Source organism: Phacochoerus africanus, chromosome 4 (assembly GCF_016906955.1).
Source record: "Phacochoerus africanus isolate WHEZ1 chromosome 4, ROS_Pafr_v1, whole genome shotgun sequence".
Classification (NCBI taxonomy): Eukaryota; Metazoa; Chordata; class Mammalia; order Artiodactyla; family Suidae; genus Phacochoerus; species Phacochoerus africanus.
This window is the reverse complement of record NC_062547.1, coordinates 29,747,849-29,773,119: the sequence shown is the minus strand read 5'-3', so window position 1 is coordinate 29,773,119 and position 25,271 is coordinate 29,747,849. Positions and strand designations below refer to the sequence as shown.

The window sequence follows — 25,271 nt, the reverse complement described above, 5'->3', positions numbered from 1 at the left end:
TATTCCCTGGCCAGAGAGTACTGCCTGCTAAAGGCTTAAAAGTGAGTCAAATTATAAGCTTAAAAAAAAAATTGGCTTAAAACTTCAGGTGCGAGGTGAGTTCAGTGAGACAAGCGGATCAGTAACAGGTAGGACAGGGGGGAACACAGCCACAGAAATTAGAGGCGCCGAGACGCGGCGCAGGAGTGGCGGCTTAGGGCGCTTCCGCCCCGCCCCGCCCCGCTCCGCCCCCAACCAGAGCGCGCGCTGGGATTGGCCTCGGTGGCTCCGCCCGACCCGGTTACCCTTGTCCCGCAAGACTCGCGCAAGGTGACCCGGAAGCAGTTGGAGGCGCCGCCGCGCAGCCCAGCTCTTTTCCGGTCGGCGTGGTCTGGGAGGTGCTCGTTCTTGGTGCCCCGGTCTTCACCATGAGCGTCCCGGCGTTCATCGACATCAGCGAGGAAGATCAGGTATGCCCCTGGGCCGCGGCTGACGCCAGGGCGGGGTCGGAGGGTGGTGTTCAGCGGTGTGAGGGGCCACGTCCTGCGCGAGCCAGGGCTGTGCCGGCGGGAAGCTGCCTTACGGAGCCAGCCGGGGAGCCGAGAGCTGCCGTTCAGGGCCTCCACACGCCAGACTGGGGAGGCCGCGAGACAGGGGCGTACGTTTCTGGCTTGGAGTTGCACTAAGCTTGCGGGCCGGCTGGCCCAGGAGTAAGCCGCGGCTCGACGGCCAACTTCCTAGTTCGTGTCGGAACTCTTAGAGCCTGGAGTTAACTTCTGTCGACGCAGTACTTTTGACTCATTGCAAAGGGTATCTGCTTCCGTCCCCTAATTAGTAGCCACACCCTGAGTGGGAGGTGGCGAATCTTTAGATGGCGTTAGCAGTACAAGGAAAAATAACTTCGATTTGAAAATCAAAATGGTTATGTGATCACAGAGGCACAGGTGACCCCTATTTTGTACGTAGACTGTTTCATATCCTTATTTGAAGGGCAGGAGTGAGAGTTCTGTAACCGGAAACCATAACGTCATACTTTGAGGCATGCACCTGGTGAACAGCGCTAATATTCAAAAATTTTCTTTTTGGGTTTTGCTCTTTGGCGTTTATGGTTAATGCTTCTCGTTTCTCTCCGTAGCAAAAGTTAAACTTGTAAAGATCTTCCCTAATTTTGCAGAACTGAAAACTATATTCTGTGAGGTCTTGAGTGTTGTGATTTTTTATTTTTTTTCTTACTCCACTAACACGGAAATTTTGGTTCCCGTAGAATAAAACATTCCTAGTCTAATGGAACTTTTATAATTGCAGATGTGGGTTTTTTATTTGTTTTCTCCTTTGGTAGAAACGCAGACCCACAGCCCTGAAGAGCAAACTAAGGAGAAAGGAAAAAGAAAGAAGAGTTCCCGTCGTGGCGCAGTGGTTAACGAATCCGACTAGGAACCATGAGGTTGCGGGTTCGATCCCTACCCTTGCTCAGTGGGTTAAGGGTCCGGCGTTGCTGTGAGCTGTGGTGTAGGTTGCAGACGCGGCTCGGATCCCGCGTTGCTGTGGCTCTGGCGTAGGCCGGTGGCTACAGCTCCGATTCAACCCCTAGCCTGGGAACCTCCATATGCCGTGGATGCGGCCCAAAGAAATAGCAAAAAGACAAAAAAAAAAGAAAAGAAAGAAAAACAAGAAAGGGAAGGAGTTGAGCACAGTTAGAAAGGAAGATGTGGAAGACAAGGGAAAAAAAAAATACCTGATTAGGAATGGAATCTGTTGTCAACAAATGGTTATTAGGTTACTGAAAAGTACTTATTTTTTTTTGTTTGTTTTTAAACATAGAAAAGGGTTTTTAGATGCAGTAAGTTCTTGTCATTGATTATATTTTAAAGTGTCATTTCTACTGTTCTTGTTTCACATTGGCCATTCCTTTAGTATATACGTGACTGCTTCAGGAGTTTTAACTTTGGTCGGATTTTCTGATTACAGGTGTGAAGTGGAGTTGCAAATCCTTCTTTCCTTTGCTTTTACCACTCCACAACCACCTGTAGACAGTAAGGGTGACAGATGAAAACAATAAACTATTGATTGCATAGTTGGCTTTGTGTGCACAAAGCAGAAACCAAACAAATGCTTTTCAGAGGAGACCATATTGTATTTTCCTCAGCATGCACTGCTATTTTTGTGCTCTCTGGTATGGTGATATTTGTTTTATGAAATCTTGCTTATATTGCCAATTCATGTGAAGGTACTGTGTTATCTGAAAGGATGGCACCATCAGATGTATAGATTTAATCTTCTATGGTAGCTAAACATATCTGTGGGTTTAGAAAATGTGATGCCTCTGAATTTACTAATTTACTAATGATATCCCTACGTCTCCATTTCACTTCATTTTAAGTATTGTCTGCATTCATGTTTGGCTGCCAGAAGTCCTCAAAAGTTATTAAATGTTACATATGCATTAGAGTAGAAAATATCTAGATGCTTGGATGTGGTACTATGGTTATGTTTTTATAGGTCCTAAAGTGCTTTCTAATCCAAATAGGCTTTTAAAAGGTTAATTACATTGTAGATGCAATTTGATAGAAATATTTTATGCAAGGCAACATTCAAAGGCATATTTTTGTGTCTTTGAAAATGCTTATCTCAGATTCTCAAACATATAATTCACAAATGATTGCCCTCTTGCCATAGTAATGTCTGTGACTTGAAAAGAAGCTGTGTTATATACACCTGAGATCAATAAAACTTCATTTCTTTAAAACAAATTGAGTTTACCAACTCAGATCAGTCCCCCCCCCCCGAAAAAGCTTTGAATTACATTAGAAAGATTTTTTTACTATATACTGGAAGTCCAGCAGTATGTATAGGTGATATGAAAGGAATTCTGAAGGTGGTCAGTGTGGGTCATAGTGTGTCTGTGTCGTCACTTCTTTAGGAAAACCTATGAGGCTGTGATGCTGGATAAGGTAGGGGAGATTAGCACGAAGTCATCATTTCGGTTTTTTTTTTTTTTTTAATCTTTTTAGGGCCGAACCTGCGGCCTATGAAGGTTCCACAGCCACATGGGATCTGACACAGCCACATGGGATTGAGCCTTGTCTGCGACTACACCACAGCTCATGGCAATGCTGAATCCTTAACCCATTGAGTGAGGCCAGGGATCAAACCTGAATCCTCGTAGATGGTAGTCAGATTTGTTTCCACTGAGCCACGACGGGAACTCCAAAGTCATCATTAAATGCAATATTTACTTTGTTTTTTTTTTCTTTTTTTTTGGTGTGTGTAGAAATGGGACAGAATGGTTTGAGATCTTGTATTTTGTGATTCATAATTCATTTTATTTGATTTAACAGGCTGCTGAACTTCGAGCTTATTTGAAATCTAAAGGAGCTGAAATTTCAGAAGAGAACTCAGAAGGTGGACTTCATGTAGATTTAGCTCAAATTATTGAAGCCTGTGATGTATGTCTGAAGGAAGATGATAAAGGTTTGTTTTTTATTTTTTTGTAGTATTTCTTACTAATCATAAAGGACTACTTTTGAAACATTCTTGAGGATTGTATTTGTTTTGTTTCAGACCTAAGAAATTTTAAGTACTGTCGTTTTTAATCTTTACACATACTTTCAGTTTATTCTAATCTGTTATACCTAGGAAGTAAGCCTATTTTGAGAAAACATCTTTTTTACATCTGTTTTTTGAGTGTTATTACACACAGTAAATACTGGTAATTTCAGAATGAACCGAATAAAAAAACGATAGGCTAGGGTTTGAGTCAGAGCTGCAGCTGCCAGCCTACGCCACAGCAACACTGGATTCTTAATCCACTGAGTAAGGCCAGGGATCGAACCTGCATCTTCATGGACACTGTGTCAGGTTCTTAACCCTCTGATCTACAACAGAAATGCCACATCTTTTTTTTTTTTTTTTTAAATAAAGTTTAGAGTAATATCACATAGAATACAATTTCAGTTAATTTAGAAGCCATTTACTTATTTGGGTGATTCCTTATTGAGATAAAATGGGAAATTTTGAAAATGAGGAGTCCTGAAATCTCTAAGGTTTGAGATTAAACTTAATTTATGATTAGTATCTTGCTAGTAAAAATTGAAACTGTATACTATACAGACATGTAAATCAGTCTTTTTGTTTACTGGTTGAAAACCAAATCTTAGGTAATAATTTCCTTCTTTAATTAAATAGATAAGTTGCTTCCTGAATGTTAACTATACAACAGAAGTGGTTTAGTTTGAATTCGTGTGTTCTGTGATTTTAGTGTAATGCATACCATTGATGGAAAAGTGTCCTCTAGAATAGTTTTACAGTGGCCAGATGACATCTTTTTAAGTGTTTTATGTTTAGTGGTCTCTGGTGCATTAAAACACTTGGAAGTACATGCATAATTAGTTACATTAAGTATTATAGTACAAAAGTATTAAGTGTCCTCCATACATGTGTAGATGTTGAAAGTGTGATGAACAGCGTGGTATCCCTCCTGTTGATCCTGGAACCAGATAAGCAAGAAGCTCTGATTGAGAGCCTGTGTGAGAAACTGGTCAAATTTCGGGAAGGTGAACGCCCATCTCTGAGACTACAGTTGTAAGTTAACTGAAAGAGGCTCCGTTTTTTTTCCAAGGGGCTCTTCATGTTATTGTAATTTAGTGGTTAAAAGCAAGAATTTTGGAATTTGACTGTCAGCTGTGGCTCTTACTGGCTGTGTGTCTTTGGACAAGTCACTTAACCTTCCTGTGCCCTCGTTTCCCCCTTGTAACGTGAAGTTCTTCATTGTATCTCTTTCCCTGTTTGTTGTCAGAGCAGATAACCTCAATTTAATTATTATAGTTACTGATCTCAAATATTGTTTTCTTATTTGTTAACCAGGCTTAGCAACCTTTTTCATGGGATGGATAAGAATACTCCTGTAAGATATACAGTATATTGCAGCCTCATTAAAGTGGCAGCATCTTGTGGGGCCATCCAGTATATTCCAACTGAGCTGGATCAAGTGAGTTATTGTGTGAAATACTTGTTCTGCTTATAAGAAATATAGGTTTATAGCTAAAATAAGTAGCGAATATGTGTCTTCTAAATGTTATCTTTTAAATTGTGAAACTATGTTCATTTTGTCACTAAATTTCTTTTGTTAATCTCATTGTAGGTTAGAAAATGGATTTCTGACTGGAACCTCAACACTGAGAAAAAACACACCCTTTTAAGGCTACTTTATGAGGCACTTGTAGATTGTAAGAAAAGGTATTCAGAATTAATGTACTAACTCAGAACTTAAAGCAGACAATATAAGTAGTTGAGACTTTTTTAAAGACAAGTAGAATAAGTGGTTTTGCTCTCCTCTCCAAAGAGTTGCTGTAAATCTCTTTGTGTAAATTTCACCTACCAAATTAAAGATAATTGCAGCGTTTAAAATAGTTTTTTCCCCATCTTTAAACTTTTTAAAAAGCAAAATTTGTTCTTGTTTTAAAAACGGTATACTGTTAGTGCCAAAGCTGTTTATAACATTAGACTAAGTTATTTAATGGTGCTTTGATGTCTTAACTACAGAGTAGTGCTATTGTTTTTATTTAATGGTGGTGAGGGTCTATCAATTAAAGTTTTCCATAGTCAAAGTCTCTTGTATAAAGTGTGCCCCTCAAGTGAAACTTTGCAATAAACTGTACTAAATGGTTCCTGTTGGGTTTCTGCAAGGTCTTGAGCTCCTGAGGCTTGTATTCAGCCTAGAAAACTGCATGCCCAAAATATTTATTCTTCTCTAAACCCAGTTTATGGATACTACCAAATGATGGGTTTGGCCCAGTTTTTAGAATTAGTGTTGAAGGATAATCCTGCCGTTTTGACCTAGCTTTTTAATTTCTCTTTTCATATAGTGGTTAAAAACTTTTTGAAAAAGTAATCAGTCTTCAGTTTAGTTTTACTGCACAATTTTTATAGTGGCTTTTGGTGCTAGGATGTTTAATTTATTAGGATCAACAAGATTAACATGTCTGTTGTGTTAAATAATTACATGTTTTGCAGACCATTTACATTTAACAAGAGGATATTATATTTTTGTTGTGGAAGTTGCAATGTTTTATATTAAGGAAGATAAGCAGAGGGTCTTGCATTAATAGCTTATTTCATTTTCAGTGGCTATTGTCTGTGACATGATGGAACACTTGTGACAGCGTTCTAGCCAATTGTTAGTAACTGTTAGGAGTAAGTAGTTTTATAATGAACCACTTCAGTTGGGTAGGACATAAAAGCTATTGGAGAAAGAATCCATATTTTATTTTAATTTTTAAGGGCTGTAGGTGTGGCATATGGAAATTCCCAGGCCGAGGGGTCAAATCGGAGCTGCAGCTGCTGGCCTACACCACAGCTCACAGCAACGCCAGATCCTTAAACTGAGCAGGGCCAGGGATCAAACCCACATCCTCATGGATGCTAGTCTGGTTCATTTCCACTGTGCCACAATAGGAACTCCAGAGTCCATATTTTAATATGCACTGTAAAAGTGCAGGCTCTGGAGTAAGACTACTGGGATTCAAAATCTTGGGCTTCCTACATGTTACGTGACCTGAAACAAATTACTTACCATCTCTATACCTCTGTTTCCAAATTCAAGATGGAAATACCAGTACTTACTTTATAAGGTTGTCAAAAAGATTAAATAAGAGAACATAGACATGAAATTTTTTAGACAATGGCTTCATTTTTAAGGAACCACTCAGTAAACATTGGATATCTTATTCCTATCATTATCCTTTTCAGTTTTTTAAGTTCATCTTTAAAATGTTAAGTCGTCTATACTGTAATTTAAAATGTTAAGTGTTATGATTTCCCTTGGAATGTCTGGTGCTTATCAGAGATGATGACTGCTCATTGTAAGACTTTTCTAATTTCTATTTAGTAGGTTCTCAGTTTTTTGTGTGTAGAAAGGAAGTAACTAAAGTAATGTTCTAGAGAATTCCAAAGCTGATTCTCAGAGAAGTTGAGATAGGACATCATTACCCATCTGTGCTCTATTAGACATACACTAATGTTAACAATATTAGGAAATAGCTACAGCATTTTTAGGTGATTAGTCTTTTTTTCTTGAGACACTTCTTCAGTTGGCCTTAGGGGTCCCTGTCTAGATTCTTTGCTTCATTCACAACTCCTCACTTTTGGCTTCTTCCCTTTTTCAGCCTGCTCAGTTGTTGTTGGAAAGGCCTTCTCTCTCTGGTTGTAAAAATAGCAGCGGTCCCCCAGCCTTGCATTACTTTCTTCCCCCTCATCCTTATTTTAATATTTGTTATTTGTCAGACCCCTCTACAATGTAAGTTCCACAAGGACAGGGACTTTGTTTTGTTCATTTCTAGAACAGTGTCTGACACTGGTAGTGCTCAGTATATATGTGCTATATGAATGACTGCTTCTGAAATAGAAAAGCAGTAGATGTAAGAAGCGATGAGGTAAGGCAATATGAATGGTAGTTTATGGAGTTAGAGTGTATGCCCTTCCCAGAGGCATTCAAGTTAAAATAAGTAGCGAATATGTTAAGATACTTTAAAACACTTTGTAAGTATAAGATCCTTGACTTTCTTTTAGTTTTCTGATGTAAAAATTAGTTTCTAATTTTTGAGTGTAGGGTTCTTCATTTTTAAAAACAGATGCAGTCCAGCGATGACTGTATTCTCTCTTCCTTGACCTCTCAGCAGTGTGTGACTGTTAACCGCTTCTTTCATAGAAACTCAAGTGATGCCACTTTGTTTTTCTGCAACGTCTTTGGCAGTTCATTTTCAGACGTCTTTGTGACTTACTCCTCTGTTCCTTTAAATGCTGGTATTCTTTAAGATTTTGACCTGGGACCTTTTTCTCATTCTACTCCCTCACCCTTGGGTCATCCCATCTATTCCTGTGGTTCTGTCATGGACTGTCTCTAACCCAGGCTTCTCTTCCAGGCTTCAAATGTTTACGTCCAACTTCTTTCCACCAGCTTCCACTTAGATGTAGCCCATAGGTGCCTCCAACTCAATGTGACCAAAATGTATTTATCATTTTCTCCCTCTAAATTAGTCTCTGTGTTCCCAAGACATCTTGAAGTGGTCTTCTGTTTATTCTCTCTACAATGATTTTGGAAAGCAAAAATTTTAGCGTATCATTCTTTCAGTTTACATTTTCTTTAGCATACAATACAAAATTCTTAGCATGGCATACAAGTCCCTTTCAACATGGGCTTCTATTTATTGCTGAAGAATGAGCTTGGTGAATATGATAATAATCATCTTGCCATGGTTTTTTGGCTTTTTAGGGCCACACCCACTGCATATGAAAGTTTCCAGGCTAGGGGTCCAATCAGAGCTACAGTTGCCGGCCTACGTCACAGCCACAGCAGTGTGGGATCCAAGCCATGTCTGACCCTACACCACAGCTCATGGCAATGCCAGATCCTTAACCCACTGAGGGAGGCCAGGGATTGAATCTGTGTCCTCATAGATACTAGTCAGATTCGTTTCTGCTGGGAGCTCCCATCTTGCCGTTTTTGTATAGTGCAGGGACAAACTACAGAAACAGTGTTTATATGGACATTCCATCCCTCTTTCTCACACACACACACCACCCTACACCCTTCCTCTTGGTTATTACATCCTAGATGTAATGATTCTGTGTCAGATACCAGAGTACCATGCTCTTTCCCATTCAGACCAGAAGCTGGTACCTGTTTTTCTGTATGGCCTAAACGCTAAGAATGGTTTTTACATTTTAAAATAGTTGAGAAAAAACAAATCAAGAAGAGTATTTCTTTCTTTCTTTCCTTTTTTTTTTGTCTTTTTGCTATTTCTTGGGCTGCTCCCGCGGCATATGGAGGTTCCCAGGCTAGGGGTTGAATCGGAGCCACAGCAACTCGGGATCCGAGCCGTGTCTGCAACCTACACCACAGCTCACGGCAACGCATGGATCATTAACCCACTGAGCAAGGGCAGGGACCGAACCCACAACCTCATGGTTCCTAGTCGGATTTGTTAACCACTGCGCCACGACAGGAACTCCAGGAAGAGTATTTCTTGACATGTAAGCATTATATGAAATTAAAATTTCAGTGTCTGTAAAATTTCATCAGAACACACCCATACTTGTTCATTTACTTACTGTCTGTGGCTGCTTTTGCCAAGACTTGAGTAGTTGTGGTGGAGACCATGTGGCCTACAAAGCCTAAAATACTTATTGTCTGGTCCTTCATGGAAAATTGGCCTACCCTTACTCTAAACCTACACTCAACTCTTTTCTTCTGCCTGAAATGCTCCTCCCATATTTACAGCACCCTCTCCTTTTATCATGGTATCATCCTTTGTTAAAAGGTTTATGAGGTTGTAGGCTCAGTGAAGGCTAGGAACGTTGTCTGTCAATCCTTGTATTCCCAACGTGTTTGGCAGGGATGGGTCCTGAGTGGATGAATGCTACCCACACACTATGAACTAGGAGAGGATGGTTATTTAAACTCTACGTTTCTGTCATGCTGCTGATTTAAATTTTGAGATTTGGTTTTTGCGTAGTGTATGGAAAGTGGTGGGTGGTTTTTCTGCTTCTAAATAGACTTCTGAGACTTGCCTTGCCCTTTTAGTGAGAATGCTTTCATTTATGGGTGCCCCCTTCATTTTATTTATATTAGTAATTGACAAGTGCAAATTGTATACCATCTTTTAAGTCCTTCTATGTCAGATACTGTGCACTTTAAATGATTATTTTATCTCATCTTTGTGAATTCAGACTTCAGCTGAAAAGATGTATTAGATTAAAGTGTACTGTGACTGCTAAAACTGAGAAGTGTTCCTGTGCTTGCAGTGTGGCATAAGATAATTTAACTGAACCTAACTGTGGGAAGTTGTAGAATATCACTTTAAAAAATTTTTGTTTTAGTTGATTTACAGTGTTCGGTCAATTTCTGCTGTACAGCAAAGTGACCCAGTTACACACACACACACACATATGTATATACACACACACGTTTCTTTCACATTATCCTCCATCATGTTCCATTACAAGTGATTTAGATATAGTTCCCTGTGCTGTACAGCAGGATCTCGTTGCTTATCCACTCCAAATGTAGTAGTTGGCATCTGCTAATCTCAAACTCCCAGTCCATCCCACTCCCTCCCCCTCGACAACCACAAGTCTGTTCTCCATGTCCATGAGTTTGTTTCTTTTCTGTAGATAGGTTCATTCGTGCCATTATTAGGTTCCAGTTGTAAGTGATATGTAGTTATTTGTCTTTCTGACTTACTTCACTTAGTATGAAAATCTCTTGTTCCATCCATGTTGTTGCACATAGCATTATTTTGTTCTTTTATGCCATTGTATGTATATACCACATCTTCTTAATCCATGCATTTGTCGATGGACATTCATTTGTTTCCATGTCTTAGCTATTGTGAATAGTGCTGCAGTGAACATAGGGGTGCATGTATCTTCTTCAAGGAAAGTTTTTGCCTGGATATATGCCCAGGAGTGGGACTGCTGAATTATATGGTCGTTCTATATTTTGTTTTCTTAGCTACCTCCATATTGTTTTCCATAGTGGTTGTACCAATTTACATTCCCACCAACAATGTAGGAGGGTTCCTTTTTCTCCACACCCTCTCCAGCATTTGTTATTTGTAGACTTACTAATGATGACCATTCTGACTGGTGTAAGGTGGTGGTACCTCACTGTAGTTTTGATTTCATTTCTTTTAGTAATCAGTGATGTTGAGCATTTTTTCATATGTCTGTTGACCATTCTCCAAAGTCTTTTTTGGAGAAAAGTCTATTCAAGATCTTCTGCCCATTTTTCATTTGGGTCTTTTGTTTTTTTGCTACTGACTTGTATGAATTTGTGTATTTTGGAGATTAAGCTCTTAGCATTTGCATCATTTGCAGCTATTTTATCCCATTCCTGTAGGTTGTCTTTTGTGTGTGTGGTTTCCTTTGTTTTGCAAAAGCTTCTAAGTTCGATTAGGTCCCACTGGTTTATTTTTGTTTTTATTTCTATTGCTTTGGGAGACCAAGCTAAGAAAACATTTGTATAGTTGACATCATAATGTTTTGCCTGTGTTCTCTTCTAGGAGTTTGGTGTCTTATGTTTAAGTCTTTAAGCCATTTCAAATTTATTCTTATGCATGGTATGAAGGTGTGTTCTAGTTTCATTGATTTACATGCAGCTCTCCAGTTTTCCCAGCACCACTTGCTGAAGAGACTGTCTTTTTTCCCATTTTTATATTCTTGCCTCCTTTGATGAAGATTAATTGACTGTAGGTGTCTGGGTTTATTTCTGGATTCTCTATTCTGCTCCATTGGTTTGTACCAGTACCATACCATCTTGATTACTGTAGCTTTGTTATATTGTCTGAAGTCTGGGAGAGTTATGCCTCCTGCTAAGTTTTTGTTCCTCAGGAATGTTTTGGCAATTCTGGTAATTCTGGATCCTTTTTGGTTCCGTATAAGTTTTTGGATTGTTCTAGTTCTGTGAAAGGTATCATGGGTAATTTGATAGGGATTGCATTGAATCTGTAGACTGCATTGGGTAGTATGGCCATTTTAACAGTATTAATTCTTCCAATCCAGGAGCATGGACTATCTTTCCATTTCTTCGAATGTTCTTTAATTTGCTTGATTAATGTTTTATAGTTCTCAGCATATAAGTCTTTCACCTCCTTGGTCAGTTTTATTCCTAGGTATTTAATTTTGGGGGTGCAATTTTAAAAGGTGTTGTATTTTTATATTCCTTTTCTAATATTTCATTGTTAGTATACAGAAATGGAACCAGTTTCCAAATGTTACTCTTGTATCCTGCTACTTTGCAGAATTCATTAATCAGTTCAAGTAGTTTTTCTGTGGAGTCCTTAGGTTTTTCTATATATAGTATCATGACATCTGCATACAGTGACAGTTTTACCTCTTCTCTTCCAGTTTGGATACCTTTTATTTATTTTGTTTGTCTGATTGCTGTGGCTAGGACTTCCAATACGATACTGAATAAAAGTGGTGAGAGTGAGCATCCTTGTCTTATTCCAGATTTTAACGGGAAGGCTTTCAGCTTCTCTCTGTTGAGTATTATATTAGCTGTGGGTTTGTCGTAAATGGCTTTTATTATGTTAAGGTATGTTTCCTCTATGCCCACTTTGGTGAGAGTTATTATCATGAATGGATGTTGGACTTTGTCAAATGCTTTTTCTGCATCAATTAGACGATCATATGGTTTTTTAACTTCACTTTGGTTAATGTGGTGTATGACATTGATTGACTTGTATATGTTGAGCCGTCCTTATGAACTTGGGATGAATCCCACTTGGTTGTGGTGTACGATCTTTTTTATATGGTGTTGGATTCGGTTGGCCAACATCTGTATTCATCAAAAATATTTGCCTGTAATTTTCCTTTTTGGTAGTATCTTTGTCTGGTTTTGGTGTTAGGGTGATGGTAGCCTCATAGAATGTCTTTGGGATTATTCCTTCTTCAACCTTTAAGGTTAACCTTTTAAGGTTGAAGAGGGATGGGTATAATAAGTTCTTTGTATGTTTGGTAGACTATGCCTGTGAAGTCATCTGGTCCTGCACTTTTGTTTGTAGGGAGTGTTTTAATTATATATTCAATTTAATTTCAAGTAATCGGTCTGTTGAATTGATCTATTTCTTCTTTAGTTTTGGTGGGCTGTATGTCTTTAGAAAGTTGTCCTTTTTTTCTAGGTTGTCAAATTTGTTGGCATGTAATTCTTCATAGTATTCTCTTATGGTTTTTTGTATTTCTGCAGTATCTGAGATTTCTCCATTTTCATTTCTTATTTATTTATTTACTTATTTATTTATTTTGAGTTCTTTCCTCTTGATGAGTCTGGACAGATGTTTGTCAATTTTGTTTACCCCTTCAAAGAACCAGCTCTTAGTTTTTTTATTTTTTTTTTCTATTGTTTTTTGAATCTCTGTATTATTTCCTTCTCCCATCTTTATGATATCCTTCCTTCTGCTGACTTTAGGTTTTGTTTGTCCTTCTTTTTCTCTTCTTTTAAGTCATAGTTTAAGTTGTTGGTTTGAGGATTTTCTTCTTTTCTGAGGAACACCTGTATCGCTGTGCACTTCCTTTTAAGAACTGCTTTTTCACCATCCCATAGGTTTTGAATGGTTGTGTTTTCATTATCATTTGTCTCAAGATTTTTGTTTTTGTTTTGTCTTTTTAGGACCACACCTGTGGTATATGGAGGGTCCCAGGCTAGGAGTCTAATCGGAGCCGTAGCCACCGGCCTGCGCCACAGCCACAGCATCATGGAATCTGAGCCACATCCTGTGTCTGTGACCTACACCACAGCTCAGGGCAACACTGGATCCTCAGCCCACTGAGCAAGGCCAGGGATCGAACTTGCAACCTCACGGTTCCTAGTTGGGTTCATTTCTGCTGCACCATGATAGGAACGCCTCAAGGTATTTTTTAATTTCCCTTTTGACCCATTGGGTTCTTTTAGCCACATGTTTGGTCTACATGTACTTAGTTTTTTATTATTTCTTTCTTTTTTTTTTTTTTTTTTGCTATTTCTTGGGCCACTCCAACGGCATATGGAGGTTCCCAGGCTAGGGGTCCAATCGGAGCTGTAGCCACCAGCCTACACCAGAGCCACAGCAACGCGGGATCCGAGCCGCGTCTGCAACCTACACCACAGCTCACAGCAACGCTGGATGGTTAACCCACTGAGCAAGGGTAGGGACCGAACCCGCAACCTCATGGTTCCTAGTCGGATTCGTTAACCACTGCGCCACGACGGGAACTCCCCTTTTTCTTATTTCTTTTCCTGTGGTTGATTTCTAGTTTCATGCTGTTGTGGTCAGAGAAGATAACTTGAAATAATTTCTGTATTCTTAAATTTGTTGAGGTTAGTTTTGTGCCCCAGTATGTCATCAGTCCTTGAGGATGTTCCACTTGAAAAGAATATATATTCTGATTTTTTTGGATGTAATGTCCCGAAAATGTCAATTAAGTCTAACTTTCCTATTGTGTCATTTAGGATCTCTGTTGCTGTTTTGATTTTCTGTCTAGAGACTCTGTCCTTTGATGTGAGCGGGGTGTTAAAGTCTCCTACTATTATTGTATTCCCATTAACGTATCCTTTTATGTCTGTTGGTATTCGTTGTATGTATTTGGGTGCTTCTATATTAGGGGCATATATATTGACAAGTGTAATATTCTTTTCTTGAATAGATCCTTTTATCATTAAATAGTGTCCTCTGTCTTTCTTTATGGCCTTTGTTTTAAAGTCTTTTTTTTTCTGATATGAGTATTGCAATTCCTGCTTTCCTGTCTTTTCCGTTCACATGAAATATGTTTTCCCATCCCTTTTCAATTTATATGTGTCCTTTGCCCTGAAGTGAGTCTCAGCATATTGTAGGGTCTTGGTTTTTTTATACACTCTACCACTATGTCTTTTGATTGGAGCATTCAGCCCATTGACATTTAAGGTAATTATTGATAGATATATATTTATTGCCATTTTAAACCTTGTTTTCCAGTTGATTCTGTGTTTCTCCTTTGTTCCTTTTTTTGGCTGGAAGATTTTCATTTCTTCTATGCTGTGTCCTTTTCTTTTTAGTTTTTGTGAATGTATTGTTTGGTTTTGATTGTGGTTGCCCTGTTTTTCAAATATGTTAACCTCTTCCTATATCTGCTTTGCTTTAGCCTGAGAGTCATATAGGCTTAAACCCATTCTTACAGAAAGAGTATATTTTTTTACTTTCCTTCCCCATGTTTTATGATTTTGATGTCCTTTTTTAACATCTTAGTGTTTATCATTTTGCTGTTCCTTGTGTTTATCATTGCTTTTCCAGTAGGGTTTTTTTTGTTTTGTTTTTTTTTGCTTCTCCTCTTAGGTATGTATACTGGCTTAGTTAAAGTGATTACTTTCCAGTTGTGATTTCCTCCATCCTTTTTCTTCTTACTATTTTATTTAGAGCAGCCCTTTCAGTATTTCTTTGAGAATGGGTTTAGTATTGCTGTACTCTTTTAGTTTTTGTTTGTTGGAAAAATTGTTTCTCTATTTTAAATGATACTCTTGCTGGGTAGAGTATTCTAGGCTGCAGATTTTTCCCTTTTAGAACTTTGAATATATCTTGCCACTCTCTTCTGGCCTGTAGTGTTTCTGTAGAGAAATCAGCTGATAGCCTTATATGGGTTCCCTTATAATTAACTGTTTTTCTCTTGCTGCCTTTAGAATCCTCTCTTTATTTTTAAATTTTACCATTTTTAATATAATGCTCTTGGTGTGGGCCTGTTGGGGTTCAGCTTGTTTGGGACCCTCTGTGCCTCCTGTATCTTGATACCTGTTTCCTTTAGATTTGGAAAGTTTTCAGCCATAATTTCTCCAAACATATTTTCCATCCTCTTTTTCTTCTCCTTCTGGAATCCCTATTATGTGTAGATTGGCCCCCTTTATATTATCCCATAGATCTCTTACATTGCTGTCATGTTCTTTCATTTGGTTTTCTGTCTGCTGTCTTGATTGCGTGATTTCCAAGTCACTGATTTGTTCCTCTCCATTATTCATTCTTCTCTTTGGTGCCTTTAACTCAGCTTGCTTCTCTGCAAATGAATTTTCTAATTTTTCTTGGTTCCTCCTCATATTTTTTAGTTTTTTTCTAAAGTAATCTGCATTACTGTTCATATCTGCTCTTGACTCTTTCAGTATTTTCATTACCTCATTTTTGAACTTAGTGTCTGTTAGACTGCAGAGGTCTGTTTCATTGTTTGCTCCTTCAGGTGAATTCTCCTGTTCTTATAACTGGGAATGGTTCCTGAGTTTCTTCATTTTGCTTGTATTGTTGTTCTGTGAGTTTAGGGAAAACAACTACTGTAGTTTTGGAGGGCTGTATGTATGCGTGAGCACCCCTGGGGTATTTTGGGAGGGCTTACTATTTCTTTTTAGGGTTCTGGGTGTGCTTCCAGAGAGATGGAGGCAATGGGCAGGGCTTGTAGCCAGTGCCTGGTTGCTGGGTCCTTGACAATGACAAGGACCTGCAGGAAGGTTGTGTAGGCTGATCCTAGTTGCAGGGCCCTGGGAAGTGATAGTGACCCTCAGGCAGGTGTAGTTGGTACCCAGAGCATTTGGCAGTGAGAGCAACAAAGGGTGGTGCTTGGTTGCAGTGCTGACCTCTGAGATGACTGGGGCTGTAGGTGGTGCCTGTTCATGGACCCCTAGTGGTGGCAGGCCATGCCCACTTCTAGAGTATGAGATAAATGAGTTTGCCCCTGCTACCTGTATACCACACAGGAGTGCCCTGTTGCGCTTAGCCTGCGCAAGAGGGGCCCGTTGCCTGTAGCCCCACTCTCAGAGTCGAGGCATGTGCAGAGAAAGATATTCCTATGGTGGTCTACTCCTCTTTCTGCCTTCCCCAACAATAGCACCTTGCTTCTCCTGTGGGCCCAGATCTCCCAGTTTCCCTTGGCTGTGGCATTCTGCGCACCAGTCCCTAGCACCCCTCAGGCTGTCTCCACACAGCCAGCTCTAGTCATCTCCCTGGAACTGACCTCCAGAGCCTGAGTCTCCACACCCAGCCCCTGCCCAAGCATCTCAGGCTGTGGTGTCTTGGGAGGTGATATTGATGGTTTGTGCATGGCTCTCTCTCTGCTTTGCCCTCCTCAGCCCAGCTGCTGTGCTTTTCTCTGTGGCTTTGAGGTCCCTCCGTCTTGGTTTATCTGTCAGTAGGCTTCCCAGGGGTGGGTTCCTTTCCTCCTTCACAGTTCCCTCTCAGGAGTGCTAGTCCCGTCCTGATTCCTTTCACTCGCTCTTTTTCCTTTTGTTCTACCCAGTTATGTGTAGGGTTTCTTGCCCTTTTTGGAGGTTTTTAAAGTCTTCTGCCAGCATTCGGTAGATGTTCTATGCAAATCATTCTGCATGTAGGTGGGTTTTTTTTGATGTGTTTGTGGGAGAAGGTAAGCGCCATGTCTTATTCCTCCGTGATCTTGATCCCTGAGTAGAATATCTCTTTTAAAAATAAATGGCATGGATTTTATTTTACCCGGGTTGAATTCAGATGTGTGTGGGAGATGGGAAGATTTTTAGAAAGCACAAAGTGGGGAGGGGAATCCCAGCTGCTTCTCCTACTTAGCAAACTTGCTATAACTGGCTGAAGATTCTTCAGTTTAAAGGAAGAAATGAAGGAGGAACATTATTATTAAACATTTTCTAGGAGTTCAAGGTGAATGAATGCCTTTAATTATTTTGTTCTTTTCCCTGCAGTTAAAATGCATAATCTACATAATTTTAATTTTAAAGGTGTTTGTTTGTAAGGATGTCATTAGTGGAGTCGTATAAATATTTAGTCTTGGCTCACCTTCAGCTGTACCAAAACAAAACTTTTTTCTCACCTAGGGCCTTTATACTTAGTCTTCTCACTGCTTGAAAAGTCATTCAACTCTCACCTTCCACCTCTAGCACTTTTCATGGCCAGTTATTTTATATCCTTTAGATCTCAGCTTATATGTCATTTCTTCAGAGAGAGATTTTCCCTGCTCATTTTCCATATGAGGTAGTCTTTTCTTTCCTATCTCTGCTCTGATGACTCTATTACATCACCGTTTATTTCCTTTTGGCACTTACTTTTTGTTACTTTTCCTTAGTTGCCTCTTTCTGACTAAAAGGAAAGTTCCATGACCTTTCCCCTAGAGGAGGACTGTCTCTCTGGATCGTCATTGTATGCATCATCAGCACAGTACTTGGCACTTAGAAAATATTTTTGAATGAATGAGTGGCTGTAATGACACTGAAATTCCTAAAGCTGTATTTCTTTTCAGTGATGCTGCATCAAAAGTCATGGTGGAATTGCTAGGAAGTTACACAGAGGACAATGCTTCCCAGGCTCGAGTTGATGCTCACAGGTAACGTTAAACACTGTGTTCCAGTGACCGCTCTCAGCAGGGTGGAGGTGAGCTACAGTCTTCAGTCATGTGACTGAATACATCCACCAGTGATCCAAAGCCATTTGATACCATGTGCTCCTTGATGATTCTAATGTAGATACCAAAATTTAAGATTTGGTGTTGAGAGCACCATAGGATACATTTGAAATGACCACATGGTGTTTGTTTTCTTGGGTTTTACTGGAATGGCAGTTCTCAACATGAGTAGTAGAACCTAATCTTGGGTCAGTTTTACCTTAATATTCAGCTGTGTAGATGGGGGAAAATGGGTGGCTTTCTAAAAACTTAGAAATCTATGAAATAGAAAATTAAGATGACTTCTTTATAGGGCTCTTGCTTCACAATAACCTGTACATGATAGGTGTTGGTGGAAAAGGTCTCTGAGGTCACAATGCCTGCTCAAGTGCTTGACCACTTAATTAGCACTTCCTGGTTCTTTCTAAGCTAGTTTCATCATTGATAAAATGAGCGTGTTAATAGTGTATGTGCCTCAGGATGCTGTGAGGATGAAACGAGGTGATACATGTTAAAGCACTTACCTTAGGGTCTGGCATATGGTTAAATACTGCTGTTGTATTTATTGTTTGAGTACTCTCCAGCTATATTTTTGTGTACAGGTAATTTTATTAAAACGTATAGCTGATAGATTGACTTTTTTTAACCCTAATCTTGTAGCTTTTTCTTATGATGTGTATATTGAACTCTCAGATATTTTACTTAGTTGAGTATATTTTGCAGTCCACAAAGGCAGTGAAAAGTACCTGAATTTCAAGACTCTGAGCTTGGATTTTTGTTTTCTAATTAAGGTGTATTGTGCGAGCATTGAAAGATCCAAATGCATTTCTTTTTGACCACCTTCTTACTTTGAAACCAGTCAAGTTTTTGGAAGGCGAGCTTATTCATGATGTAAGTAGTTTATCCGTAATGTGAAAAATGTTCTTTTCCCCCAAATCTAACATACTGAGCCAGAACTCTCTTGGTATTAATGAACATGACTATTAGATCTGGAAAGAGAACTATTTATTCATTTTATATCAGGAACAGACTGAAATTTAGGACCAGCATTAAGCATTTCTCCAACCACTGAACACACTCCTGTTCCTCTTCCCCTTTCCTTCATCTCCTCACTTGCCTGGCCATTATTAGTACAAATTTCTTTTTAGCATACAGTGTCAGCTAGCTCCAATTAGCAAGATAAATCTGATATTTGAAAAACACAACACACTTTTCAAATGAAGTATATTTTGGGCTGTTTTCTATTTGTACTATGTCATTACCACCATCTCTTAGGGTACACTGTTTAGAGCTCACTGTATCTACTCATTCTTTCATCTCAGTTGAGTCTGATAAAAGCAAATGGTTTAGATAGTAATTTGATCAAACAGATTGAAATTTCTGCCAGAAAGAAATGCGTAGTCTTGTTGCTGGGAGTTAGTGTCTTTTTAAAAATATCTTGAGCATAAATCTTGATTCCATAGTGACAGTTTTTTTTGTTTGTTTCTATCTGTTTAGCTTTTAACCATTTTTGTGAGTGCTAAGTTGGCATCATATGTCAAGTTTTATCAGAATAATAAAGACTTCATTGATTCACTTGGTAAGTTTTGAGGATTTTCCTTGGGGGAGGGGTGGTAGAAGAGAGTGATGGGAATGTGAGATCCTAGCACATATGAACATGGCCTTATGTGTAAATTACCCTAACCAGTGACGTCAGGATCTTATTCCTTAGGTGCATGGTGATTCACATTTTTGGTACTTTAAAAGCCATAGTCATAATTGTAACAAATAGCTTTTTTCTTAGGTAGTACCTTTTACTCGGTTGGCTCCCCCCCACCTCCATTGACAAATTGTAGAAGTATTTTGTATTGCTAAGAAGATACAACTAAGTGAAATTGTAGATGGGGTTATAAATGGAATTGTAGTGGTTTTACATGATAAAACTTTTCTAATTACACTTTGTTGAAGATAGCATAGTAAGTCTAAACTTTGATTTTTTTTTTTGTTGTTTTGTTTTGGCCACCTTGCAGCATATGGAGTTCCCAGGCCAGGGGGTCAGATCTTAGCCAGTTGTGACCCAAGCTGCAGCTGTGGTAATGTCAGATCTTGAACCCACTGTGCCGGGCTGGGGATTGAACCTGCACCCCAGTGCTGTAAGATGCTGCCGATCCCGCTGCACCACAGTGGGACGCTCATAAGCTTTGTGATTTTTATCTTTGAGTTCTCTTTCTAGAGCATCAAAGCTCACTAATTGTTGCCAAATTGGATTTACTCATCCTCACTGAGCAAACTGCATATATATTCAGTATTTCCTTCTTGAGCATGTTTTTAACATGCTGAAATTACAGGGAGAAAACTTAGAAAATGTGTAGTTGAACAGGTTTAAATTGCTCTAAACCCATTTTTAAAGAGTGACATCAACTGAAAGCAAGTGCTCTGTTTTTCTACTAGGCAATAATCAGAATTAGAGTCTAGTGATATTTTCCATATTAAAGTTGAATTGTTAGTCTTCCTGACTGAGGTATAAAGAATACATTTATAATCTACTTTGATTATACTATTAGTCCTCAATTTGGTAATCATTAATTCCCATCACCTGTAAATTCTGTGCAGCCATTGGAATTGGGAAAGATTGAATCATTCTGAACATAATAAGCATTTGAAATACACCAATATAAAGGAGATGCAAGTGTGTTTGTGCTGAAGGCTTTGCCAGGTGCACTAGACCCAGAAAACCACATTCTGTCCCAGTTAATTTGTTTTGTGGCATGAGCTATGTGATGGAATGTTAATGTCAGCAACCTCTTTATTTACGCACCAAAGAAAAAGGAGTAGTAATTAACACTTTGACACTCCCCCATTGATGTGTAATTGACTGTTTCAAAGGAGCACTGGTTCATAAGCTATTGCATGCATTAAAATTACGTTTTCTATATTGCAGCATTTTAAGACAGGGGTCAGTGACAATGCAGAAATTGTTCAATGATGCACATTTTTTTATTACTGCATTAAGGTTTTGACATATTAGTAATGAATAAATGTTTCCATAAAATTAGATTTTTTTATAACTTTAAAATTGAAATATGGCATAGAACACTGTGACTTCATCTTTGAAGGTAATGTTCTACTTTCATGAAACAAAGCACAGCTTTCCTACTAGTCTTCTTCACTGGCTTAATAGTTTGATTTTTGAGAACAGGAGTCTTAAATGCTTTAAGTTTGGTTCTTTGTTTTAAAGTACTAGTGACTTTAAACATCAGTTTAAGTGTTTTTAAAGTCCCGTTTCCACATGTAAGGTCGTGGTTTTACATAATTGATTCTAGAAATAATCTTCAATCCTCTGATAGGTTTTTTGATTTATAGTAAGTTGTAACTGCACAAAGAATAGCAGTAAAATTCAACTGAGACTATTTCTAATGATAGCTTAGAAATTTTAGAAGTTTTATCATATTAAAAGAGAACTGTGTCTGTAGAATTCATAATGTTAAGGAAATTTTCTTGTATTGCCAGACAGTGAGAAAAATCTTAAGTATTTGCTGTCTGTGGTAGGGGAAACATAATAGCATCTTTCATTCATTGTACGAACCAGAAATCAGTTTCCCTGTTTTGCCTTTTGTTTCTTGAAATCTGTGTGAATTAGAAATCATTTATTAGAACTTTGTCTGTCTTTGAGGAAGACATTAAGTATGTATTTTGGTTTTAGATGTATCATTAAACATTTATTACAGCTGAAATTCTGGTTAAAATGTCTGGATTCCACAGGTGGCATCAGTTTATCTCAAAACACTTTGTTTTATTAACACTGACAACTTGGGCCAACAGTAGCACTATCTTGTGTCAACTGAATTGCCCTAACATGTCCACATGTAATCTGGTATTATCCAGTTGCTACCTTCTTGTTTCGGAAAGTTAATCAGCATCTAATTTGCATTTGTTAATTAGGGTTAATGTGCACTAATTGATTTTTTGATGCTTGTAGATTTCCATTAAACCCAGTTAGCAGTACTTACTTGGATACCTCATTCATTTGAGTTATGATGATCATGTTTTTGTTGAATCTGTGCCAAATAGAAAGCCTGCATTATAATTACAGCTAATTAACAGACGATTATGTCCTGTATTAATGGGCTTCCCCAGGCTTCTGCTAATATATGAATGTTACAAATTTCAGATTTATTTATGGAGTGCTTAGAACTTTTTTAACAATACAACTTGAGGTTCTTAATTACTTAAGGGTTCCTGATCAGTCATTTGCTGAGTTTACATAATCTTAAATTTCAGAAAAAAGAAACATGTAAATCTAGATTAATTTTAGAAACTTGTTTTTGTAATTAAGAAATTAGCCTCAAATCAAGTATATTTGATGAGTTATAATGCAGCTTCTTTTTAGGAATGGGTAATAATTTAGATGTTCAGGATTTGTAGATAACTTATATTTCTAGTGATTTATAAATGAACTTATTTTCTAGGCCTAGTACTGCCATTTTGTAACTAATAAGTAAGTCACTTAATATCTTTCCTCCGCAATTTTGTGTTTTAAGAGATAGGATTGGGACTAGATAATCTGTTAAATTTCCTTTTAGGTCTAACAGTTATTTGTGATGTGAGTAATTGTAAATAGAATGTTTCACTAGAAATTACAAGGCAAAATTTGTAGTTGTCTACTTTAGCTTAAAAAAGTATCGCTGTTAATTTATCTAGTACTAATCATTTTAAAACTGTAAATGTTAAATGATAAACATACTTTTGCAGTTCTGACTTTTTTAAGTATTAAAGTATTTTAAAACTCCATATTTACCAGTAACACTGATACAGAACAGATAGTAAGTAAAGAATCTTGTATTTAAGAGGAGAGCTATTAGTAAAAACAAGCTTAAGCAATTAAATAAAAATGTTTCTGGAATGTACTTTGTGTACTCTATCTCATAAATTGTATAAATATTAAAAATTAAAATTACAAAACTTTTAGGGCCTAAAAATACCAATTGATAGCTTATTCTTAACTTTGAACTTAATCACCTGTGACACTGAAGCAATAAAGAAATGCGTTTATAGAGAAATAATTTTAGGTGCTCCATAATTATGGGGTCAGTTTATGGTTTGCAAATATAAGAAACTTTGTGAAACTTAATTCTGTATACATGCTCACGCACAGTGACTTCCACACTTTAAAACAAGGGTTGTGTTGTGCAGGTCTTTAATAAGTGTGGATTCTTACCTGGCTTCTCTATTGTGTTACTCAGGCCTACTACATGAACAGAATATGGCAAAAATGAGGCTACTCACTTTTATGGGAATGGCAGTGGAAAATAAAGAAATTTCTTTTGATACAATGCAACAAGAACTTCAGATTGGAGCTGATGATGTTGAAGCATTTGTTATTGATGGTAAGCAACTGGAACATTTTCATTTTTTTCCTAGGATTTCTCCTACCCCATGGAAAATAAGATTTTTATTCTTGAAGCTGAGCTTTATGCTAACATTGCTAGATCCTTTTGTAACAAATGTGTTATGTTTAGTAGGTTAGCAGATTATATTTGTAGTAGATTGAAAATTCAGTGGAAACATAAATTGTTGTGTGATTTTTGGTGTACGTTCTATTCCTTGAAGTCATGTAGAACAAAGGCCTTTAGGCAGTACTGGTTAAGAGCCTAGATTCTAGGAGTTGCATTGTGTCTCAGTGGGTTAAGAACCCCATATAGTGTCTGTGAGGATGTGGGTTTGATCCCTGGCCTCCCTGCATGTATTAAGGATCTGGCATTGCTGCAAGCTGCGGCATAGGTCACAGATGCAGCTTGGAGCTCCAGTTCTACCCCCAGCCCCGGGAACTTTCATATGCTGCAGGTACAGTTGTAGCTGTGGGGGGGAAAAAAAAAAGCCTAGATTTTAGAATCAGACCTACATTTGAAACCACATCTTCCTCTGGGAAACCAGAATATAGGAGTTAAGTTGTGGTTGTGAGGATTAAATTAAGATGGGTAAAGCACTCAGCTCAGTGTCTGTCACATAGTAAATGATCTGCAAATGTTAATCATGATCAATTTTTTATAATTGGCCTAGAAATAGGACCTTCTTCCTCAGTAATTGCATTTATTATAAAGTGATTTAACTGTTAATTAGGATTTTTTTTCTGGGGTTTTTAAGAGTAATGTACAGAACTGTTGATAGGCTTTCTTTCTAATGCTTGGTTTGAGTCTCAAGTAGTCCTATAAAGAACTAATACCTTATTAGGGGAAACCCCCCCCCCCTTTCCCTGCATGATTGCAGGATAGGACCCTAGAATTCTTTTTGTTTTTTTAAATGGCCACAGCTACAGCACATGGAAGTTCTACCACCAGATCCTTTAACGCACTGACAGGCCTGGGAGCAAACCTGCGCCTCTAAAGAGCAGCGCAGGCTGCTGCAGTTGGATCTTAACCCACCGCACCACTCGGAACTCCAGCACTAGAATTCTTAATGAATACCCTCTGTGATATTTAATGCAGATAGGCCTAGCAACCAGAGGACAGATGCATTGCTTTCCTTTTGATTGCATCATATTGTTATGCTTGTTGTTAAATTCAAAGAGCCAGTTTGTAAAATAATGTTGGAAAACTGTAAAGTTTATTATGGCTTATGGTCACAGTTTCATTCCTTTAGGCTATTTTTCTTAGGAATTTCCCATATAACATGTCATGTGTAAAACATCTTTTTTCAGCGGTGAGAACTAAAATGGTCTACTGCAAAATTGATCAAACCCAGAGAAAAGTAGTTGTCAGGTAAGACACTTAATACTTCACAGCATTTTGTAGAACAATTTAGTTTGTTCGGATTATTTCACTTAAGTGTTTAGAGAACCAAGGTGGTGTTCTTATCAGTTGACTGTAGTTAAATAGTTGCTATTCATCATAATTTTATTAAAGTTGAGACTGAATGTGATTAGCTTATTTAATGAAAGAGTCCTATTTTCCAGCACATTTCATTTAATGGCTCAGCACTGGCCAGAATACTAATGACTTCTGTGTCTGGTTTATGTAGTTCAGGAAAATAGATGGTTTAGGATCAATATGGCTAATTTTTTTTTTTTTAAATAAGCTTCTTATTCTCTTACAACTCTAAATTGTCTTCTATGTGTATTTAACCTTGTTTTTAACTAGATACAAGTCAGTAATACTGTAAAAGAATACCAGAGGATAAAAGGTTGGCTAATAACTTTTATTTTTAATTTTTCCAGTCATAGCACACATCGGACATTTGGAAAACAACAATGGCAACAACTGTATGACACACTTAATGCCTGGAAACAAAACCTGAACAAAGTGAAAAACAGCCTTTTGAGTCTTTCTGATACCTGAATTTTTATGCTATATAATTTTGTTCTTTTTGGAAAAAAAATCTAAATCACAGTAAAACATTATAGACTGAAA

At 38.0% G+C, this 25,271-nt stretch overlaps 1 protein-coding gene across 1 annotated transcript; it reads left to right on the top strand.

Moving 5' to 3' along the window:
• Positions 1–309: 309 nt before the first annotated feature.
• Positions 310–25,271, top strand: EIF3M (eukaryotic translation initiation factor 3 subunit M). The gene is made up of 11 exons (XM_047776053.1): positions 310–449; positions 3,318–3,450; positions 4,422–4,560; positions 4,843–4,966; positions 5,120–5,214; positions 17,746–17,829; positions 18,678–18,777; positions 19,384–19,465; positions 23,109–23,252; positions 24,563–24,623; positions 25,079–25,271. The coding sequence occupies exons 1-11, from the start codon at positions 408–410 to the stop codon at positions 25,197–25,199; spliced, it is 1,125 nt and encodes a 374-aa protein (XP_047632009.1). The 5' UTR covers positions 310–407; the 3' UTR covers positions 25,200–25,271.

Bases quoted from the DNA above. Each gene is read 5' to 3' on its own strand.
- EIF3M (XM_047776053.1), top strand. From the start codon at position 408: ATGAGCGTCCCGGCGTTCATCGACATCAGCGAGGAAGATCAG. The intron at 4,967-5,119 runs GTGAGTTATTGT...ATCTCATTGTAG, and splicing joins TTCCAACTGAGCTGGATCAA to GTTAGAAAATGGATTTCTGA. The intron at 18,778-19,383 runs GTAAGTAGTTTA...CTATCTGTTTAG, and splicing joins AAGGCGAGCTTATTCATGAT to CTTTTAACCATTTTTGTGAG.